At 36.6% G+C, this 20,111-nt stretch overlaps 2 protein-coding genes and 1 pseudogene across 2 annotated transcripts; 2 read left to right on the forward strand and 1 right to left on the reverse strand.

Moving 5' to 3' along the window:
• Positions 1 to 38: 38 nt before the first annotated feature.
• On the reverse strand, positions 39 to 4,083 carry LOC113770361 (ALA-interacting subunit 3-like). Its single transcript, XM_027314787.1, has 8 exons — positions 3,477 to 4,083; positions 2,807 to 2,865; positions 2,610 to 2,684; positions 2,380 to 2,493; positions 2,193 to 2,263; positions 1,353 to 1,653; positions 535 to 824; positions 39 to 348 (listed from the first exon to the last, which is right to left on the reverse strand). The coding sequence occupies exons 1-8, from the start codon at positions 3,583 to 3,585 to the stop codon at positions 294 to 296; spliced, it is 1,074 nt and encodes a 357-aa protein (XP_027170588.1). The 5' UTR covers positions 3,586 to 4,083; the 3' UTR covers positions 39 to 293.
• A 1,302-nt stretch (positions 4,084 to 5,385) lies between these two features.
• Positions 5,386 to 6,041, forward strand: LOC113772005 (annotated as a pseudogene).
• Positions 6,042 to 8,438: 2,397 nt separating this feature from the next.
• Positions 8,439 to 18,521, forward strand: LOC113772101 (succinate-semialdehyde dehydrogenase, mitochondrial). The gene is made up of 20 exons (XM_027316652.1): positions 8,439 to 8,797; positions 9,399 to 9,512; positions 9,691 to 9,790; positions 10,285 to 10,333; positions 11,115 to 11,202; positions 11,292 to 11,402; positions 11,720 to 11,782; positions 11,904 to 12,014; positions 12,770 to 12,835; positions 12,942 to 13,019; positions 13,096 to 13,173; positions 14,169 to 14,235; positions 15,176 to 15,261; positions 15,555 to 15,587; positions 15,677 to 15,709; positions 16,174 to 16,274; positions 17,380 to 17,465; positions 17,659 to 17,765; positions 17,851 to 17,928; positions 18,151 to 18,521. The coding sequence occupies exons 1-20, from the start codon at positions 8,657 to 8,659 to the stop codon at positions 18,181 to 18,183; spliced, it is 1,623 nt and encodes a 540-aa protein (XP_027172453.1). The 5' UTR covers positions 8,439 to 8,656; the 3' UTR covers positions 18,184 to 18,521.
• The last annotated feature ends 1,590 nt before the right edge of the window (positions 18,522 to 20,111 follow it).

Here is a 20,111-nt window from a genome sequence, read left to right on the forward strand (position 1 = left end):
TGCGGTTGAAAAGCTGATCGTGAGTGAGAGACATAAGAAAAGGCTAATTGGACGTTTGTAACTTCAAATAATAAATGAGATGGGATGGAGCCGCCGTCTTCTAACGAAAGAAATAATTAATGATTGTTGCAACAAGATCAAACTATAAAGTATCCTCCTGTAACTGTATCGAGATTTAAACAACCACACGACATTACAGTTGTGTTTTTTACAGATGTAGATGATTCCACAAACTTTGCATCCAGTAGAATATGCTGCTCAAGCAGTCCTGCTGCTGATGAGTTAATTCAGCTTTAGTGTCCTCCTGGGTTCCGGTTCCATGACAAATAAGACGGATCACCGAGCCGCCTAAAACAAAGAAGAAATCGACCGACTTTTGAGGGCAGCACTAGTTGTTGAAATATAAAACATATGACTCGTTGTTAAGGAAGCATATATTACAGGGCCGCCCTTATGCCTCAAAATAATACAATATATATTTCGAAAAGTTCAGCTCTGAACAGGAAAATTACTGACAGAGAAACCAAAACATACCTTGGCTTGACCAGATATATGATAGTGAAAACCATAGCCAAAAAGAAGCAGAGTCCACCAACAGTGAGATAGGCAATGCCAAGAAAGTCGTTCTTTCCGCCAAGCCAGCTGGTTGTAGAAAGCACAAGCTTCTTCTTGCCATTGAAACTATAGGTGTTGTAATTGTTCTGTAAAGTCACATTGATGACATCACCAGCAACAAGATCCACCTCTATCTTGCCATACAATTTTCTGAAGGTGGGAAGAGCAGCTGTACGCATCCATACAATAAGATCTTCCTGCTCACTCAGCTGCTTCGAGGGAACCAGTTTCATAGATTAGTAACCTTTGCCAAGTAGAAAACTTGTTGGAAAGCATGATCTGCAAACATGTTGCTCCTAAGGTAGTCCAATGCAATCAAGTGTTTGGCATGCTATTAAGTGCAAGCAGAACTGCTTCTGAGGTAGTTCAATGCAAGCAGAGTATGGCATAATACTATTAAGTGCAAGCAGAACAGAACAACCAAAATAAATACCCAAAAAAAAAAAAAAAAAAGTAATGTGCATAATTATGCTCTTCTTAAGTTTCCCATTTTCAAAAGCTCTCACTCGAGATGACCACACAACAATAAACCACGTCAAGAATCTATGGTAGCAAGTATCAGACCTTTGTGAGTTGAGTCTAAAGGCCTTTAACATGCACAATAAAAATGACTTAAATTATTGTAAAATAAGCCAGTGTGAGCATCATACTACTTTATCTTCAGTTTTTCAAGGACTAGCTAATCATTTTCTTGTACTATAAGATTATGAATTGACAGCATGTAGTTGAAGGCTTACTGCTATGGATTCATTAAGATGTTTCCCTCCAATAAGAGTCCCATTCTGGAAGTTTTTAGGGAAGACATCTTTGCCAAACTTGTGGTCTCTGTCACTCTTCCAAGAGATGCCGTGCTTGTTCACACTCAAATTCTGGTTGTTCCGGGAGAAACTGTAAGTGTCGTTAAACAAACTCCATGCTATAAGGCCACAAGGCACAATAGGCAATCCATTTGCCGTTTTATCTTCGGGCTTACAAGCACTGGTGTCATTCTCACTATCACGATCTCTCAACTGCTGGTCACTTCTGCTCTTCACATACCTGAAAATTGTAAAAATGAAGGCCACATGTGGGTCAAAATGAAGGAGAAACTAGGAGTAAATTATAAATTTTGCCTAGGAGGCACCAAGTGCTTAACAAACTCATATACTGTTTGATGTAAATCAACATATGGCTACAACAAGATCTCCCACAACAATGGGAATAAAACCTAGGACCTCCTGACAGTCTTTCCTCCTGCGATCCCAACGCTAGTCTTCTTCAATCCTATGGACTTGCTTATTTTCCATGAATAAATCATACATAAAACAGAAAAAAAGGGGACAACTTTCAGGTAGAGAAAATAGTGTCAATTTCAACTGGGAGAAGATTCACTTAAACTTGCATATTCTTGAAGCGAAACTCTCCACTAAAACTTGCATATTCCTCTAGTGAAGCTCTCATAAAAAGAAAAACACGATCCCCTCAAAAGCTACTTTTATTAACTGCCTAGAAGGTCCTACTATACAGGAAATTCCTTAAATTAATGGGAGAAAAAACCAGATAAAAACAGCTTAGAGCATAATACAATGAAGAAGTACCTGCGGTGATTCTGGTAATAATTGTCCAACTGATAATACACATAAATTGGATGCTTCATATGCTTCGTTACCTGATATATAACTTTAACAAATAAATCCACTGTCGATCCTAAAATAAGGAAAGACTAAAACAGCCTTACTAATGTCTACAAGGGGGGTGGGGGAGGGGGGAGGTACAGCAACATACATTCAGAATTCTGTTGCAGGTCTTATCACCAGAGCTTTGTATATATGCAACTTTATCCTTCCTTGAATCTTCAGGTATACAATCAGTTTCGTAGCGATCAATTATCTCAACAACCTGAAAGAATAAGAAACAGATATTGCAGTGAATCATTTTTCTTTTATCTTCTTTTCCTTTTTAAAGCATAAGCAGGATATAAGGATGTGCAACAACTGAGTAGATGTCTTGCTTACGTCATGGGATGCAAATAGGGAAGCAACTCCAATAGGGATAAAGATGACTGTAACAAGCATGAATGCTGAGATAACCTGCAATTGAGAAGACAACAAAAATGAGACATGCATGAGTTAATAAAATTTCCAGTAACGCCGATGAGTTACCCAAAAAAATTAGTATTAAGAAACAACACGACAAAATATAGAATCAGTACCCATTTTGGTGTAAGAATAGGCTTGCATGCTGGAAGTTCCTGTTGTGTAAACCTTGAATCTGAAGAATAAAATCGAAAAAGGAAATTCTTCTCCGTCATTAAGAAGCAATTGAATTGTGGCGAAGGCAGAAAGAACCAATTTGTATTTGCGTCGAGGACAAGAAAATGGATATAAATGCTTAGGACATAAGGCATTAACATATAAAAATGCAGCAGAGATTGAAAAAACCCAAAGAGAAGTTATTCCCCGGAATAGAATTGTTTATATTTCCAGAAATTGCAAAAAAAAAAAAAAAAAAAAAAAGATCCTCGCTCTGGAGCTGAGATAAGCCCCCAAAGAGAAGTTACAAAAGTAGCTCTCGATCCAAACCCAAGAGTAAATTGACTTGGTCATCAAAAGTTGGCCGATAAAGTGAAGGGGAAAAACTTGACAGAAAAAAAAACAGAGGGAGTATGGGGGGTCAGAACCTGAAATCCAACACAAGTTCCAACAGGTCAACCCCGTTGGGGGAAAGATCAATGAATAGAAAGCATGATCAGTAGCAGAGGAGTCGATAGCAAACTAAAAGTTGAAACCAAAAACCACAAAATCTAAAGATGAAGTATATTGAGGAGTAAAAATGAAAATAAGGGACAAAGAGTAGGAAGAAGAAGAGGAGAGAAAGATTACACTTGGGACGCTTGGAATTTCGGGTAGTGGGAGGAGTAGTGGAATCGGCGGCGGCGGCGGCGGATCCAGGGCCTCCTGCACTTGATGACGGAGTGTTGTTGGAGTTCATCACTGGATGGAATCCTTCCCTTTTTTGCTGCTTTTCTTTTATTTTTTTTGGCAAGAAAGAAAAAAAAAAAAAGCACAGATGTTTGCTGGGATGGATTGAGAAGCAGAAAGAGGGTATAATATAGTATGGGGTGAAAAAGTGTGATGGAGCCGGAGAAGGCGTTGAAAATTGAAAGAGATGAGGGATGGCAGCCGGCGGATGGGTGGCGGATTTCAGAATATTTGGAATATGCTAGCTAGCTAGCAGCACTGGTAGATAGAAGAAGAAGAAGAAGAAGAAGATTGGTTGTGAAATCCAAAGAAATTTTCAGGTGATACATTGATATATGCTCCCTAACTATACTTGTCCTCCTCCTCCTTTCACGAGTCACAACCCCCAAACCAAAAAAAAAATCATTACTCGTCTACGCTGCTGCATACAAATCCACGCAGACAGAGAGAGAGAAAGTGAGAACTAGTCTTCTCTGTCTTCCTTTGACTTTGAAATTGTCTCCTCTTCCAGTCTTCTTTACTTGTCAATACTCAATACTAGTAGTAGTCTTTGATTTACCTTATCTTCTCCCCTCCCTTCCAAAAACATCTCTTCTCTATATGCTAAAGCATATGTTGTCTTCAAATCAAGTAAACAACCAACCATTCAAATTCCGCAAAAAAAAAAAAAAAGGGGAAGCAACACCTCCTATCAATTCTACAAAATATACCAACCTACCTGTTAGCACCAGTTCAACATTTGTTCTGGACTTGATGTGAAAAGCTACCTGCATTTCCATTTTTACTACAAAAAAAAAAAAAAAAAAAGCACTTCAGTAGTTAAATAATTGAAATAGCAATTGTTTTTTTTTCGGGGCTCCAAACAGGTATCTGTGCCTCGGACAAGAATTCAGGAAGGTATACTACTGTGACTAGAACCGGCCCACTTGCATTTGTCAAACGAGACTAGTTACACCAGACTAGAATACGCGTTCTTTGGTTCCTTCCACTTCCTTTCGTCTCCTCTTATCTAAGTTTGGAGTCCGCTGCGTTTTCAAAATAACCACACTGCTGTTATTATTATTATTATTTATAAGAGTAAATTGCGTGATATGTCACCAAATTATTGAGTTGTAGCCCTTTTGATCACCAAATGGAAATAAGTTTGTTTAGATGAAATCAAATAGAAATATATTATATATTATTTGTACTGGTCAAGTGAAATTAAATAAACATATACATGGATTTTTATAAACAAGAAAAACTATTTATATGCATGTTACAAAATAAAATTTTTCATCATTTATTGATCATGTGTATGAATAATTTTTTTTAACCTATGTATATATCTATTTGATTTCACCTAAACAGTACGAATAGCATATAATTTATCTCTATTTGATTCGTGCAAAATCAAATAGAGATACATTAAATACTATTCGTACTGTTCAGATAAAATCAAATAGATATATACATAAATTTTCATAAACAAGAACAAAATTATTTTGTAAAAAAATATCATACACACGAGCAATAAGGGTTGAAAATTTTCATTTGTAAAATGTAAGAGACAAAAGATTCATTTTGTAAAATATGAAAGATTGTGAATCAGATTATGTAAAATATAATTTGACAAATTCTCCTCTAAAAAATAATCATATGCAAGGCACGTGGTGGATTATAATAAAAAATTAGTTAAAAATCTAGATAGGGACCAAATTAGACCAATGTGAATTTGTAAGGAACGTAAAATTATACTTTAAAAAATGAGCAACGAAAAAATTCATTTTGCAAAATGTAAGACTTGTTTTAAACGATTTTTCCTTCTCGAAACAACCTTACCGCTGCCTATCATTTACAACTTTCCTTCTCCATCGCTAATCCTAAATGGCCGACAATAATTAGCGCTTCCTCGGCGATCCTTATTAATAAGCCATTTAACAAGACCTCTAGTTACTAGAACCCCGCCTCCCCCTTCAATATTTGCTCATCGGTTCAACTCAGACTAAGACTACATTGTTCGCTCTCACTTTTAACGACCTCCAAATTGTTGGCCATTAAGGCTCTCAATCTGGACCAGCAATTGAAGGGCTTTCATGACCTCTCGGAGCCTTTAGTCAACTCAGCCAACCCAACTTTTTTTGGTTGCTATTTGGGATGCTTCCATCGAACTTTGAACACACCATTCACTGCCGGGATGGCAAAATGGCTAGATATATACATTGAGGCTTTGATGGTTAGGGTCTTGTTGAGCTGGTTCCCTAATATAATTTGAGATAGGCAGCCATTGTCAGTAATTAGGGACATTTGTGATTTGTATTTGAATCTTTTCAAGAATATAGTTGCTTCGACCTTTTTAATACCCTGGATGTCAATTCGTTGTTGACATTTGCCATTTTGGGGGCGCTCGACTCCATTTTGGAAAGCAGCAAAAAAATTTTAGGTGAGTGGATGATCAATTGGATTTGCGTTTATATCTCTGATTAAATATTAAGGACAGTTAGTACTGTCAAATTTGTAACTTTTGGAGAAACAAATATATGATGTTTATGACTAATAGCTTGTTGATTTATGATTTATGAACAGGAGTCAACTTTTGGTCCATATAATATAAAGGGAAAATCGTTTAAAACGTCCATCACATTTTGTAAAATGATTTTTTTTCGTCTTTCACTTTTAAAAGTGTAATTTTACGTCCCTAACAAATTCACATTGATCAAATTTAGTCTCTACCTAGGTTTCGAACTAATTTTTTACCAGAATTCATCACGTGCCTTGCACGTGATCATTTTTAAGGGCAAAATTATCAAATCAAATTTTACATAATTCAATTCATGGTCTCTCGCATTTCATAAAATGAATTTTTTTGTCCCTAACATTTTAAAAAATGAATTGTTTCGTCCCTCACATTTCACAAAATGAATTTTTTCATCCCTTATTGATCATGTCTATTTTTTTTCTTTAAACCCATATATATATATCTATTTAATTTCACCTGAACAGTATGAATAGTATGTAATATATCTCTATTTGATTTCATCTAAATAGGCTATTCGTAGTTGTATACATGTTATTCAATATATATATACAAGGGTTTAAAACTAGCAATTTTATTTTAAATCCATATATATATCTATATGATTTCATCATGTGTACCTATTCAATATTTATAACCTTTCTCTTTTGGTAATAATTTATCTATTCAGTTGTATAATAAGGTCATCTAATTAATGGGGTCTAAATTGAATTCTATAATTTTTCTAACAAATTGCAATTTAAATGTGAAGTTTCTACACGCCACTTTTAAGACCAATAATTGAATTACTTATCTTGTGATTGTCTTAAAATTTGAAAGTGCCAATCATTTATTTCTTTTTGTCATACTTTTCCTTTATTTATTTTTTCTGTCCAAATTTAATTTGATATAAACATTTGACAATGTTTAGGATTAAATGTCTTATTTGTTTTCAAATTTCGAGTAAAAAAAATGAATATGAGTGAAAAACTATCAATTTCTTTTAAATTCATATATATATATATATCTATTTGATTTCATCTGAATAGCATGGATAACATGTAATATATCTCTATTTGGTTCACCAGGTGAAATCAAATAGAGATATATTATATGCTATTCGTATTGCTCAGGTAAAATTAAATAGATATATACGTGGATTGAAAAAAAATTATTCACACACATGATCAATGTGAGGAACGAAAAAATTCATTTTGTGAAATGTGAGAGACTATGAATCGACTTATGTAAAATTTAGTTAGATAATTGTGCCCTTAAAAAATGATCACGTGTAAGGCACGTATGGATTCCGTCAAAAAACTAGTAAGAAACCTATGTAGGGACTAAATTTGATCAATGCGAAATTGTAAGGGATATAAAATTACACTTTTAAAAGTAAGGGACGAAAAAGTTATTTTGCAAAATGTGAATGACATTTTGAACGATTTTCCCTAATATAAATTTGAAGTTTTGCAAAATTTTTTTTTTTTTTTGGGTGAAAGTAAGTTCACACAAAAAGTTGTATAGATGAAACAGTCGCTAAAAAAGTGAATTTCTGCCTCTTCTAACAGCATAATTAGATAGAATAACCTAAATGTTACTGATTTACTAATTAAGTGACAATTTTTGCTAAAAAATTAGTTTACTGACCAAAACAGTACAACTCAATAGTTTAGAGACTATTCCCTGAGATGTATCCCACATCGGGGTTGGGAGGGTTTGGGTTGGTAGTTATAAGTCTCCTGTGGGACCTCAAAGGATACCGGCTTTTGGGGTTCTCTCGGGGTTTAGGTTTGTAAAAATTGACGTAAGCTCTTTGGGCTTCGAAAGAAAAAAAAAAATAGTTTAGAGACATTTCGCGCAATTTTTTTTTTTTTTTTTTTGCATATTGTGTGATAAGAAATAATGACACGTTTTTGTTATTAGATTAATGAAAAATTCAAATTTATCTGCGTAACATCTACTAAAAATTGAGTTTAAATGTATAATTATTTTTAAATTGATATAAATGAGTGAATCAAATCAACTTATTACCCACCAATTAAATAAATTTAATTGAGCACAAATTTAGACCCATTCAAAATTCATTATATGTCCAAGTCCATTTATTAGTCATGAATATAATAACAATAAAATGTCATTATTTCTGATCACACAATATGTAATAAAATAAAATAACATTGCAAATAAACTATATTAACATTGCAAAAAAAAAATAAACTATATGAACGAATAATTGAGTATACCCATATTTATTTATTAAATGAATACAAATCGGCGATTCATCTCGTCTCACTGAGGATTATATTCATTACTCAACTATGACATCACGCCTCTAGGTTGACCCAATTCCCAACATTTCCATCGATCAATTAGTGCTCTCCTAAAACTGACGAGTGCTGGCGGTGTGCTGATCCATCGTCGTCCATCAGTGCCAGACTTAGCTCAATCATTAAACGCTACTATTGCATCACGACGACTACTCTGAAAAAACTGACAAAGTGCTGTTAATACTACTACTGCTGCAAAGGAGGGTTAATTTGATCTAAGAGCAGCAGCAGGAGGAAGAGGACGCATCTCAAGGGGCATGGCCTGCTTCCGCTCTGTCTTCAGCACCAGGTTCCCTCAATCTCATCGTTTATTTCTACATTTGGCTTCTCCTCTGCCTCGGGCGCCTGCGCATACAACAGCCGCCGCCACACCCCAACCTCTCTTCTTCATTCGCCAGGTAACCATTTCCTACTAGTAATTATTACTGCTCGCTTTCATTCTCACTTTGCCTTCCTTCACATTTCACCACCCCCGCCGCTTTCCATCCTTCTTCGTCTAACATCATGCTCAGCTAACTATTTCCTATTTGCGAACTTTCTTTTCGTTCCTTTTGCGCCCCCCCCCCCCCCCCCCCCCAAACACCAAAAAAACAACCAAGCAAAAAAAAAAAAAAAAAAAAAACCAATAATCAACCACTCAACATCTCCTGGTTCAATCATTTGTTCACCATCACTTGATTCATGTTGCTTCCTCTTAGATTCTCTGCACTTCATCATACTTGTACACATTCCCCACGCCTCTCAATCTTGAACGTCCAATCTCTGCTTCTCAAATACTACTAAATAATGGGGATGGTGTTCTCAATTGGTTGGGTGTTGATGCATCTTGGACTCGGGGATTTTATTTTCATTGACTGCTACAAAGAGGCTATTTCCTAGTGACGTCTTTGTTCCACCCTACTTCAAACTTCACCCATTCCTCAAAGTTCTCTTTCGCATTTTGCTTTTCCCACTGCTAATGACTGATGACGTTTAGACTGCCTTGGAATGATTGTTCAGATAAATATGCAAGCACAAAACGTTGCTGCTCGTCTTAGCAGCTCCGGGTTTCTTCACGCTCAGGGCCTTGTTGGGGGCAAGTGGACAGATGCTTATGACGGCAAGACTATTGAGGTTTTCTCTACACTACCCCTACCACACAGGGGAAAAAATACAGAAAGATTAGAATCACTAACTGGGTGGCTGCAAAACTAGAAAACCACGCACAAACCTTTCTTCTAGAAAAGAATCTTCCACTTTACGTTGCACCCCGTTTGATGTGTATGTGTATTTGTGTTTCTGGGCTTGGCAGGTACGCAACCCTGCTACTGGAGAAGTTATTGCAAACGTTCCATGTATGGGTAGGAACGAGACGAATGATGCAATCACTTCAGCATATGACGCATTCAACTGTAAGTGGACCACATGTGTGTGTGAGTGTATTGTATTGTCTTCTCTGTATTTCTGGCTTAGTTTTCGTATCTGATCTAATGCTGAAGTAAACTGTTCTTCTTGGTTCTTTAATTTACCTTTGCAAAGGTGATTACAACTTTTGCTTGCAAGCAAACACTAATATTGCGCAAGTTTCCATTTGTATCAGTTTAAGAAGGAGATCTCTGAAATCTTTTCACATAGTTGAAGGCAACGGCATAGAACATGAAAAAGGTTTTGTCATAAATAGAATATTGCTTGTTTATACTGATAAGTTTTCTTCTGGAATGTCAGATTCCTCATGTTTCCTTCTTCCCTTTCATGTTTTCAATGACACGTCTGATTGTCTTGCCTTTGTGTGTTAATTATGAAAAAAGTACCATTTTTCAGCCTTAGTAGGCTAATTTTATATGAATCTATTATACTCTTGACGTGTTACATAGTTACCTGACATGTCAATATTTTGTTGTAAAAGCTTGGAAGAAACTTACTGCTGCTGATAGGAGCAAGCGATTAAGGAAATGGTATGGCAAAATTCATATCCAGCAAAGTTTCTATTTAATGCACCCATATGATTTTGTGTGCATACAATTCTTTGTTATTCATATGTAGCACTTGAGATGGCGGTGATTTATATCTTTTATTGTTTCTCATTCACTTTGTATCTATAGCAAGATGAAATGTTACTTCATCCCCAGTTAAGCAATATACACATAAAATGAGGGGAACTTTATTTTATATATGTTTATTGTTCTATCTCAATTGTACCAAGTACTTTTTTATTTTTGTCATGAAGCAACCACCCCACAACATTTGACACTGTTCTAGCAAAAAGCCAATGAGACAAAGATATTCTGATGATTTTATCACAAGTTTTGATTCAGAAGAGTTCCATTGATTTGAGATGTTCGTTATTGGACTCTTTCAATTTCAGCAATCTTACCCTAAACGTTAAAGAGGCAGGTTCTTTTTGTTTTTGGTTCTGAGTCCCAATGGCATCTAATTGTACTGCCATTCCTAATGCTTGTTGGTTATTGTGTAGCAAGAGTACTTCATTGTTGAGGTGGTAATATTCTTTCTTACAGAGAAAATGGAAAAAACTCATTAATAATATGATGTTAGTGTGTGGATATATGTCTTCTTTGGGTTGAGCTTTTATTATGTTTAAGAGTTGCTTGTCCAAGTAAGAAGAAAAGGGACCAGCATAAAGGCTTTACCTTGAAGTTGCATTAACCCTGTAGAAAACTTTACCACAAACAGTAAGAAGATATAAGGATCTTTAAAATGCATCGTTTTGCATTCAAGGTATGACTTGTTAATGGCCCACAAGGAGGAGCTCGGTCAACTTATAACACTGGAGCAGGGAAAACCTCTAAAGGAGGCAATTGGTGAGGTATTTGATTATCATTTTTCGCTCCAGCACTGCAAGTATTAGTATGCAGATTGCATCTTTTAGAATATTTACGAAATAATGATTTTCAGGTGGGTTATGGGGCGGGTTTCATTGAATTCTCTGCAGAAGAAGCTAAACGTGTGTATGGTGATATCATTCCCTCTCCATTACCGGATCGCCGGTTGTTTGTTTTAAAGCAGGTATAAACATGGTCTTTAACATTTTAATTTTTTTTCACCAAGCTGTCAAACTTTGGGAATTTAAAACTCATTTCAAAAATGTCCTAGATGATCTTTTGGAACCAGGTGAAGCCTAACCTTTTATCTTTCTGTGTCTATGTGAATGTGATCTAGAGTAAAAATTTCCCATTCTAGCATTACTATTTGCTATCTTGCTGATGTATGCTTCCAGTTATCTGAAATTAGTTAGTGCAGATTTTTACTGCAATGACTGTTCCCTGATTATTTTAGTTTAATATATTTGCTCTATCAAAATGAAAGATGGATTTTGTTTGCAGCCTGTAGGTGTTGTCGGTGCCATTACACCCTGGAATTTCCCCTTGGCCATGATCACTAGAAAAGTGAGTCTCTGGAGGCTACTTACTGTTTGGTTATCATCCACTCGTTTATACTTTTGCATTCTGTATTAGAATCATAAACTTTTCAGTGGGTGCTATGGATAAGGATTGATCATTATACCAGGTTGGTCCTGCCCTTGCCTGTGGCTGCACAGTGGTTATCAAGCCTTCTGAACTCACACCTTTGACTGCTTTAGCGGCAGCTGAACTCTCCCTTCAAGCTGGAATACCCCCGGTAATTCTGATATTTGTGTTGGATACAAGATGAGGTTATTGATTGAGTCCAATCGCAATGAGTTGTAGCCTCGTAGATCTTGTTACTGTACTGTTACGTGGCTTTTCCCATTATGACGCTTGTTTGACACAATCTAGCATTTCCTTTTGCTGCTTATACAGCCTTTTTAGTATAATTTGTCGCTGTCTCCAGGGTAGTGCTCTGTGTTACGGATGTGTTACTGCAACCTCAACTAGAAGCTTTAGGGAGAGCTTCTTTTTCCTAATAGAAAAAGAAGTTCTCAACTGCTTGGGTTTAGGGAGGATAGAGGTCTAATATAATTTAAAAATTTATGCATCTTTTATACAAATGATACAAGATAATAGAGGAAGCAAGAAAAAAGGAGGAGGAAAAGTTCAAATGTACAAGTTTTGGCGCAAGGAGGCATGTGGTTTTAAAATGGTAATTATATGCTTGATCATCTACTGTTTGGAAAGCTTTCTACTTTGTGTAGCCTGAGAAATTGTGAAGCTAGAATATGGAAAAGACTAAATGTAGTCTTAAATATGTTAAACCAAAATGCACCTGCAATCCTCTCTTGCTTCCTCCATCACTGTGTGTGCCTTTATAGTTTTTTGGATATGCTCATATTTCTAGTACATAAGTTCCTTCTCTCCTTTTTCTATTTTTGGCGGTACCAAAGTTAAATCTAGAATTCTCTTTTCATATTTTTAAAATTTTAATCTTTACCAGTTGATCATAATTTGATCATGCAGGGTGTGGTGAATGTTGTTATGGGAAATGCTTCTGAGATTGGAGAAGCTTTACTTTCCAGTCCCAAGGTTTACCGGCTAAATCTCTTAGATCTCTGTTTCTGCTTGAACTTGTGATGTAGCTGAACAGCAAATGATGCAAGGTGGTTCATCTGCTATCCTTAAATTCATTCAGGTGAGGAAGATCACCTTCACGGGGTCAACTGCTGTTGGAAAGAAATTGATGGCAGGTTCTGCTGGGACTGTGAAAAAGGTATGCACAGTCATTTGAAGGGTATTACATCGGCAACTGGCGAGTCTTGCTACTTACTTCTGATGTCATTTTATAGGTATCCCTTGAACTTGGAGGCAATGCACCTTGCATAGTCTTTGATGATGCAGATCTTGAGGTGGCTCTTAAAGGGACTGTAAGTCATTCATCTTTACTGATACATGAACTAACAACTGAAGTTTGTGTAATTGCTAAGCGTCAATGGATTTAGAGCCATCATAGGGTTAATTTCTAAAACATCACTAGATAGTAGATATTCAATTGGTGTCTTACAAGTTATATGCGTGCTACCTTTTGCTCTCTTTTCTTTCTCAGTCTGTAAAGGCATATGACTTTGCAGTGAAGTCCTTTTTCGCTTGTTTTGTCTGGCATGGGTGACTAGTGTGTTTCTTCTCACTTAGTGATAGAGACCACATGATTTACCATTTTTTAATTAAATTTATGCCTTTTAGAGTTGTAAAATTGTTATGTGTCTTTTGAAGTTTGTTTTCTGGCTGAGAAGATGGCTTTAATCAACTAAGTTGTAAACTATTGTAGTTCCCTCATGAGTTCTTGTTGTATTCTTAGTTGACAGAAAATGTTGACTTGTATGAGTTAAGTTGTTGATCTGAACTTCTAAACTAGTGTGTGGACGAAGGCAATGGACTTCTAAAGAGTTTCATTTCTTAGCTTCTCTGGGATGGACTTCCCAGAGAAGTGTCTTTTCTGAGGAGCCAATTTTAAGTCTGCACCAGCGCCCCCCCCCCCCCCCCTCTATTTTTTTTTTCAAATGGACTTCCAGATTCAGGAAGCCTATTTGATGGGTTACCGAACACAACTAAAGTGAACAACCTATTGCAATGGGCTCAAGCTTGTTAAAGATGGTGCAGGAGGGATCTCACAATGCACAAGACATACTATGGTTTAACCTCCGCATATCATCTTAATATGCAGTCTTCATTGATGGTTGATCTGTTGTATGGTGTGGTTAGTAATGTACACTAACAAACATGTGCATGTAGTAAGTTCAAGTCCACTAGTTTTGTTTCCAACTCTTTTTTGAGTGATTTGGTGGTAGGAAATCTTGTTCTTTGGTTTGATTTCTAAAGGTATGTTTTCAGGCTATAGCTTGTATAAAATCTTTTGTTGCAGTTGGCGACTAAATTCCGCAATAGTGGGCAGACATGTGTTTGTGCAAATAGAATACTTGTGCAGGAAGGTATGGTTGATTTAGTGCCTCTTTGATTTATTCGGAGCATCCCTTTACTTTTGATGATGTAAGATTCAATTTGAAAGAGTTTTGCGTGTGACGGTAGTTTCATTGTAGATAGAAGCCTAAAGTACGCTCATATAGAAAAAGGAGGATAGCATGGAATTTAATATGTTAACAGTGAGATTGGAGCCCCATGATATGTTGAAAAGAAACAATGATACTATAACGAGTATTGATGTAATAAACATTAGATGGTTGAGCTAGATTTTAGGGTTCTGGGATGTACTGGAATTTTCTATACAAATTTGATTGATATATCTAAAGCAATATAATACGGACATTCACAACCGAGGCGGATATTGACTTCATAGAAATGAGGGATTGAACCTTTTCTTGAAGATCAAACTGCATGATACAAATTTACTTAAAATTGTTAACATGTGGAAGTTCGGGGAAACCCAAGTCAATTGCACCATGGTTTGAGGGGAATTAGGGTACTTGAACTTGTGATACGCCTGCTACAATGTAACAGATGTTTATGCTTAAATTGGTAAGACAGGAGCAAGAGCATGTTTTTAGCACATGTCCATGCATGTTGTGGTAAATTTGAATGTGAACTTGTTCTGTTTACAAAATTCAGTACGGGTCCCTTGTTTTCTCTGTCTTATTAAGAATCAGAAGACTAATGAAAGGTAGACATCAAACCCAATACAGCTTTACTTTGGGCTTGTTCTGGGGAGTTCTTGTAAGGATCCTGCATAGAACTAGGTTGTCCTCGAAAAATTGGCGATGATGAATTTGGTGCAACTTCGATTCACCATGCTGGAAAGAGAAACCCAATCACAGTTCTAAATTCTAGTTGCTTCAGTTCTACGTCAACCATCCTTGTCTAATTTGCTTTTTCCTGCAACTTAAAGGTTTCTTTGGTCTCTTCTTGTTTTCACAGGAATCTATGACAAGTTTGCTGATGCACTTTCCACTGCTGTCCAAAACATGAAAGTTGGAAATGGTTTTGGTGAAGATGTGGTGCAGGTGGTTGCACATGCATGCTAAATTCGAGAACTTCCGATTCCTAATGTCTTCGGATTTCTGCTTCTATTTGTTTTTTTCGTAATAAGTTGTATGATCTTAGAGTTATGTTCTAATTACTGATGGTATTCTGTTCAGTCTTGTAACAGAAGTACTTGAACCTTTTATATCTCCTTGTTAGGGAACTCTTGATAGTGGTGCTTCATTGTTCTTAACTTCATCTTGTTCCCTTCTTGGTTAGTAAGGACAATGAACTAAATTATCTGGCTGGAGAGTTGACTTCTTTATTTTTGCAGGGTCCTCTAATCAACGAAGCGGCGGTACAGAAGGTCAATTACCTGCATTAAGATTTAGTATTCAATCATTCGGAATTGGATGATGAATTTTTTAAATAAATCCTCCGGGAATTATCTTGCAGGTGGAATCACTAATTAAAGACGCTATCTCAAAGGTTTGTTGATCACCTCTGCTGTAAAACTCACTTCTTTTGGACTCACTGCAAGTTGTTATAGTAATTGTCTTGAGCTACTTTACAACAACAATTTTCTATTTGGAGTATTGTTCTCGTTCACTGCAAGTATATGTATTATTGTTGAAGGTTCAGGAATGCCTAGAACTATGCAATTTTGACACTTCAGACCCTATATCATTCATCTGAAATATGTTGAACCATGCTTGTATTGGCATTTGTCTTTAAGTAGAGGAAATATGTTTTCCAAGCAAGGAGGAACTAGGCCTATGATAATATAAAAACCAACCAAGGGGGAACTAGGCATATGATGATGTAAAAACAAGTTAAGATGATGTTTTTATTGGACATGTGCCTGTCTCTGGATATCCTCCACTGTTTAAAAAGCACGATTTACTGTACTGCTTTCATATTTAACGTCAACTAACATGTGTCGCTGTTTGAAGGGAGCAAAAGTTATTCTAGGAGGCAAAAGACACAGTCTTGGGATGACTTTTTATGAACCTACAGTGATCAGTGATGTCAAAAATGAGATGCTTATATCAAGGTAAATCAGACTACCTGATGAAGCACTGTCGCATGTGCTCATTTTCAAATTGCATCTGTGATAATGCAGCAGTCGCTTGCCAAATGCATCTCCGAGGGTTCATTTCTAAAATAATCAACTATGAACACCAAATTTAGCATATCAAATGATAATTGATCGCTTTATCTGTCATAATGTGTTCATACAGATGAGTCGTTTATGAGATCAAAATTACTGTATCGCATGTGAAATTGTTAGGATTTGGTACTTGTTCATAACACTTGAATGATTTTCTGGTCAGAATTTGCTGCTAGTTGATATTGGTCTACAGTATGATCTGGGTAAATTGAAATAACGAGGAAATTCAACTGGTGGGATCCGTGACTCTGGTGCCTAAATGGAGAGTTTGCTCATACATGTCTTTCCTGAAATAAGTATTGTTAATTGAATGGGAGTCACACTAGTGATTTCACTGCAAAAACAAAGTGAGGAAATATTTAGCAAGCCGTCAGTTTTCTCCCTGTCCAGGAAGAGCTTGTTGATGTTATAGCTTCTTTCTCCTATATATAGTTTCAAGAGTTATGAGGCCAGGAATTGGTGTACTCAATAATGTTGTTTTTTGATTTATTCGTGGTTTTATGCCATTGGAACACACAAAGATGCTCACAAAACTTTGTGCTGAAATTTTGCATATGCATGGCGCGCTCTAGCAGTGGTTGGAGGTTCATATGCTGGCATCATCTTCTTATTATTTGAAAGTGAAGAAAATAAATATCTGGGGATATTAGTTGAGAAAGATTAGTGGAGAAATGCAAAAGCAATGGCCATAAGCATTGGAGCCATTGCATTCTGAGATTGTCTATACTTTATATTCCCTTTCCTCTTGTCCTTAATGTCGGTTGTTGCAGGAGTGACGCATGGAACATTTACCTTTGCTGCTTTTCTAGTAAACCAAATGATTATAGGATCTATTAATTTTTAAGTAATCTTATCGAACCTTTGTATTCATAGCATTCAGGTGGTAGTTGATGATTACAAGATACACATACTAATTCTACGCTGTGGTCCATCACTTTTTTTTTTGGCTGGTTCATGTTTGACTTGAAACCTTTGGGTTGTTGTCCAGGGAGGAAGTGTTTGGACCTGTTGCCCCACTTTTGAAGTTTAAAACTGAGGAGGAAGCTATCCACATGGCAAATGATACCAATGCAGGTTTGTGTAAATGGAATTTTATACAAACTTGAAAGTCTTAGATGACAATTTTCTAAAGAAGTTTCTTTGATTCATTGATGTGGCCAAATTGTACAATTTCTGTAAAGGCACCCTATCAAGGATAAAAATGGCATTGAAACATGTTAGCTACTTATTATTTTTCTAATAAAATCTTCGTGTTTGCACGTCCAAGGTTTGGCTGCCTACTTATTCACCACAAACGTTCAACGGTCTTGGCGGGTCTCTGAAGCTCTTGAGTATGGTATAGTCGGAGTTAATGAAGGGATTATTTCAACTGAGGTTTGTGTTTCATGCATTTGGTGAGATATGAGGAAGACGTAGCCGAAGTGTTGTTACCATTGGCATTGACCTCCTTTCTGTGCAGGTGGCACCATTTGGAGGTGTAAAACAGTCGGGCGTTGGCCGAGAAGGTTCGAAGTATGGAATGGATGAATATTTGGAGGTACGCTTTTTATGAACAAATATTGCTTTTCAGGGAATTAAACATGGTGATGCTACGCAGTTAAGATATAGCATTGCAAACACTGAGTGGCATGCCATCAAAGCTAGTAGTTGATTAAAGAACAGTGGTTAACCTGTAATTGATATGTTTTCACATGCGATGATATTGTGGTCTGGATTCCCATTTATTCGCGGGTGACATTGATTTTTGATTTTAATGCAGATCAAATATGTATGTTTGGGAAATTTAAGCTGAGTCGAAACTGAGGTGGCTTGCAAATGTTTTGAAGCAGTTCCTGTAAAGTCGGCACGCTCTGTTGCACACCCCATGTTTGAAGTTGGCTCAGAGCTCTGTTGTGCACCCTATGTTTGAAATACACCCTCTGTTGCCTATGTAGTATGTTCTACAACCTGGAGGCAATTTTTTTTTGTTCCTGCTGTTTTATTCTTGTAAACACCCTAGGCCTTTTTTTTTTTTGGAGTAATTCACACAAAGAACGGGATAATAAGTTTATTTTACTTACCTAAAGCTTTTGAGTTACGTCTATCTCTGAAAAAAGAGCAAGGGAAACGAGAAAGTTCGTAGGAAAGAAAGAAAATGGTCCAAGCAAAGGGCGGGCAGGAATCGGATTCCCATCCGAGTGCTATTATTCTCTGGGGGCTGCTGTTTTTCTGGCCTTTTTGCTTAGCGTACAACAAAGGTGGAAGGAAGCGTAGATAAAATTAAGTTGTTGAAATGAGAGGAGAATTTTAACATGTTATTCTCCAAGAGAATTAATTGGTAGTTTTCCCATTTTTAAGCTGATCCTCGCTGGCGTTTAGTTTCGGGCTAACAGCAGTAGTGTATGGTAGAGGCATCATTTTTGCTTTGGCCAGAAAAGATTTTTACTAGCTGTTTACTTAGTAAGTATTGTGTCGAGCAGAGTTTGGTGCGTCGGTGATTCTTTGCCTTTCTTGGGCAAACCAACCCTTGATGATATTCTCGCTGCTACTAGCGAATTTTCAATTTATTACGAATGAGAGAGAAAGAAATGAGGGAAAACAAAGGGAAAATAAATTTTTTTTTAATTTAAAAAAAAAAAAACGGAGTTTTGGTCCACTTTCTTTCCAAACAAACACAGCGGCGGTGACAGGCACAGTTAAGAGGAGGAGGAGCCAGCAGCAGCAAAAGGAGGACGGGTCCCACAAGTTCTCTTTGCTAAAAGAATATATTCACTAAGCGGAGGAATAAATTCTGTAAAGCGCACAGAAGATGCTTAAAATTTAAGCAAACAGGGCCAATTCCTACAATCCGGTGGAATGGTAGCCGCCTTTTTCTTTTTTTTTTTTCCGAATTGCAGTTTTTATTATAAATTATTATTTTTTAACACATGATGATGAGTGTCTATTAAAAAAAATAATAAATAAAACCAAGAGAGTTGATACAGCTGCTGCTACTTGTCGATTAAAACAAAAGTTGCGACACTTGAAAACTTTTCTCATCCGGGGGATGTTTCTTTATCGTAAGTAAGGTGGACAGCACAGCACGGCATTGATGCAGCTGCTCTAATGATGAAGAATTGTCTAACTTTAAGACAGATTTGCTTTTTTTCGTCGTCGTCGTCGTCGACCGTGAGTGAGTGAATGAACGAATGAATGATATCGTACTTGTAATCATTTGGCAATGCATGTAGCCAACCAACCAAGTCCCTATGTTGTAATGTTGGGGCTCTTATTATTGATTTAATAATAATATTAATTGTTGTTGTAATGTTTTTCTTGTCTTGCGAAAACAATTAATAATCATGACCTCTAATTGGAGTTTAGACCCCAAGTCCCTATGTTCGGAACCAATTTTTTTTTTATGAGTATTTGGAATTTAGGAGAAAAATTTTGGTAAACTAGGGAGGTAGCTGATACAGTAGCGTAGTATTAATATCCTTAAAAAGGTTCAAGGCATTGTACAAGGAATAAAGTGTACAAGGAAGGGGGATAAATGGATTGCTTTTTAGGCTAACGGGCGGGGCAAAGGATTTAAGGGAATTAATTATTAATTAAGAGAGAGTTTTTTTTTTTTTTTTTTTTTTTTTTGGGGTGGGGGGTGGGGGGTGTGTGTGTGAAGAAGAGAATCTTTCCTTTGATTGTTAAAGAAGAAAGCATTTATTCCATTCCACTGGGGAGCTCTGTGTGGCCGCGGGGGTGAAT

Source organism: Coffea eugenioides, chromosome 5 (genome assembly GCF_003713205.1).
Source record: "Coffea eugenioides isolate CCC68of chromosome 5, Ceug_1.0, whole genome shotgun sequence".
Classification (NCBI taxonomy): domain Eukaryota; kingdom Viridiplantae; phylum Streptophyta; class Magnoliopsida; order Gentianales; family Rubiaceae; genus Coffea; species Coffea eugenioides.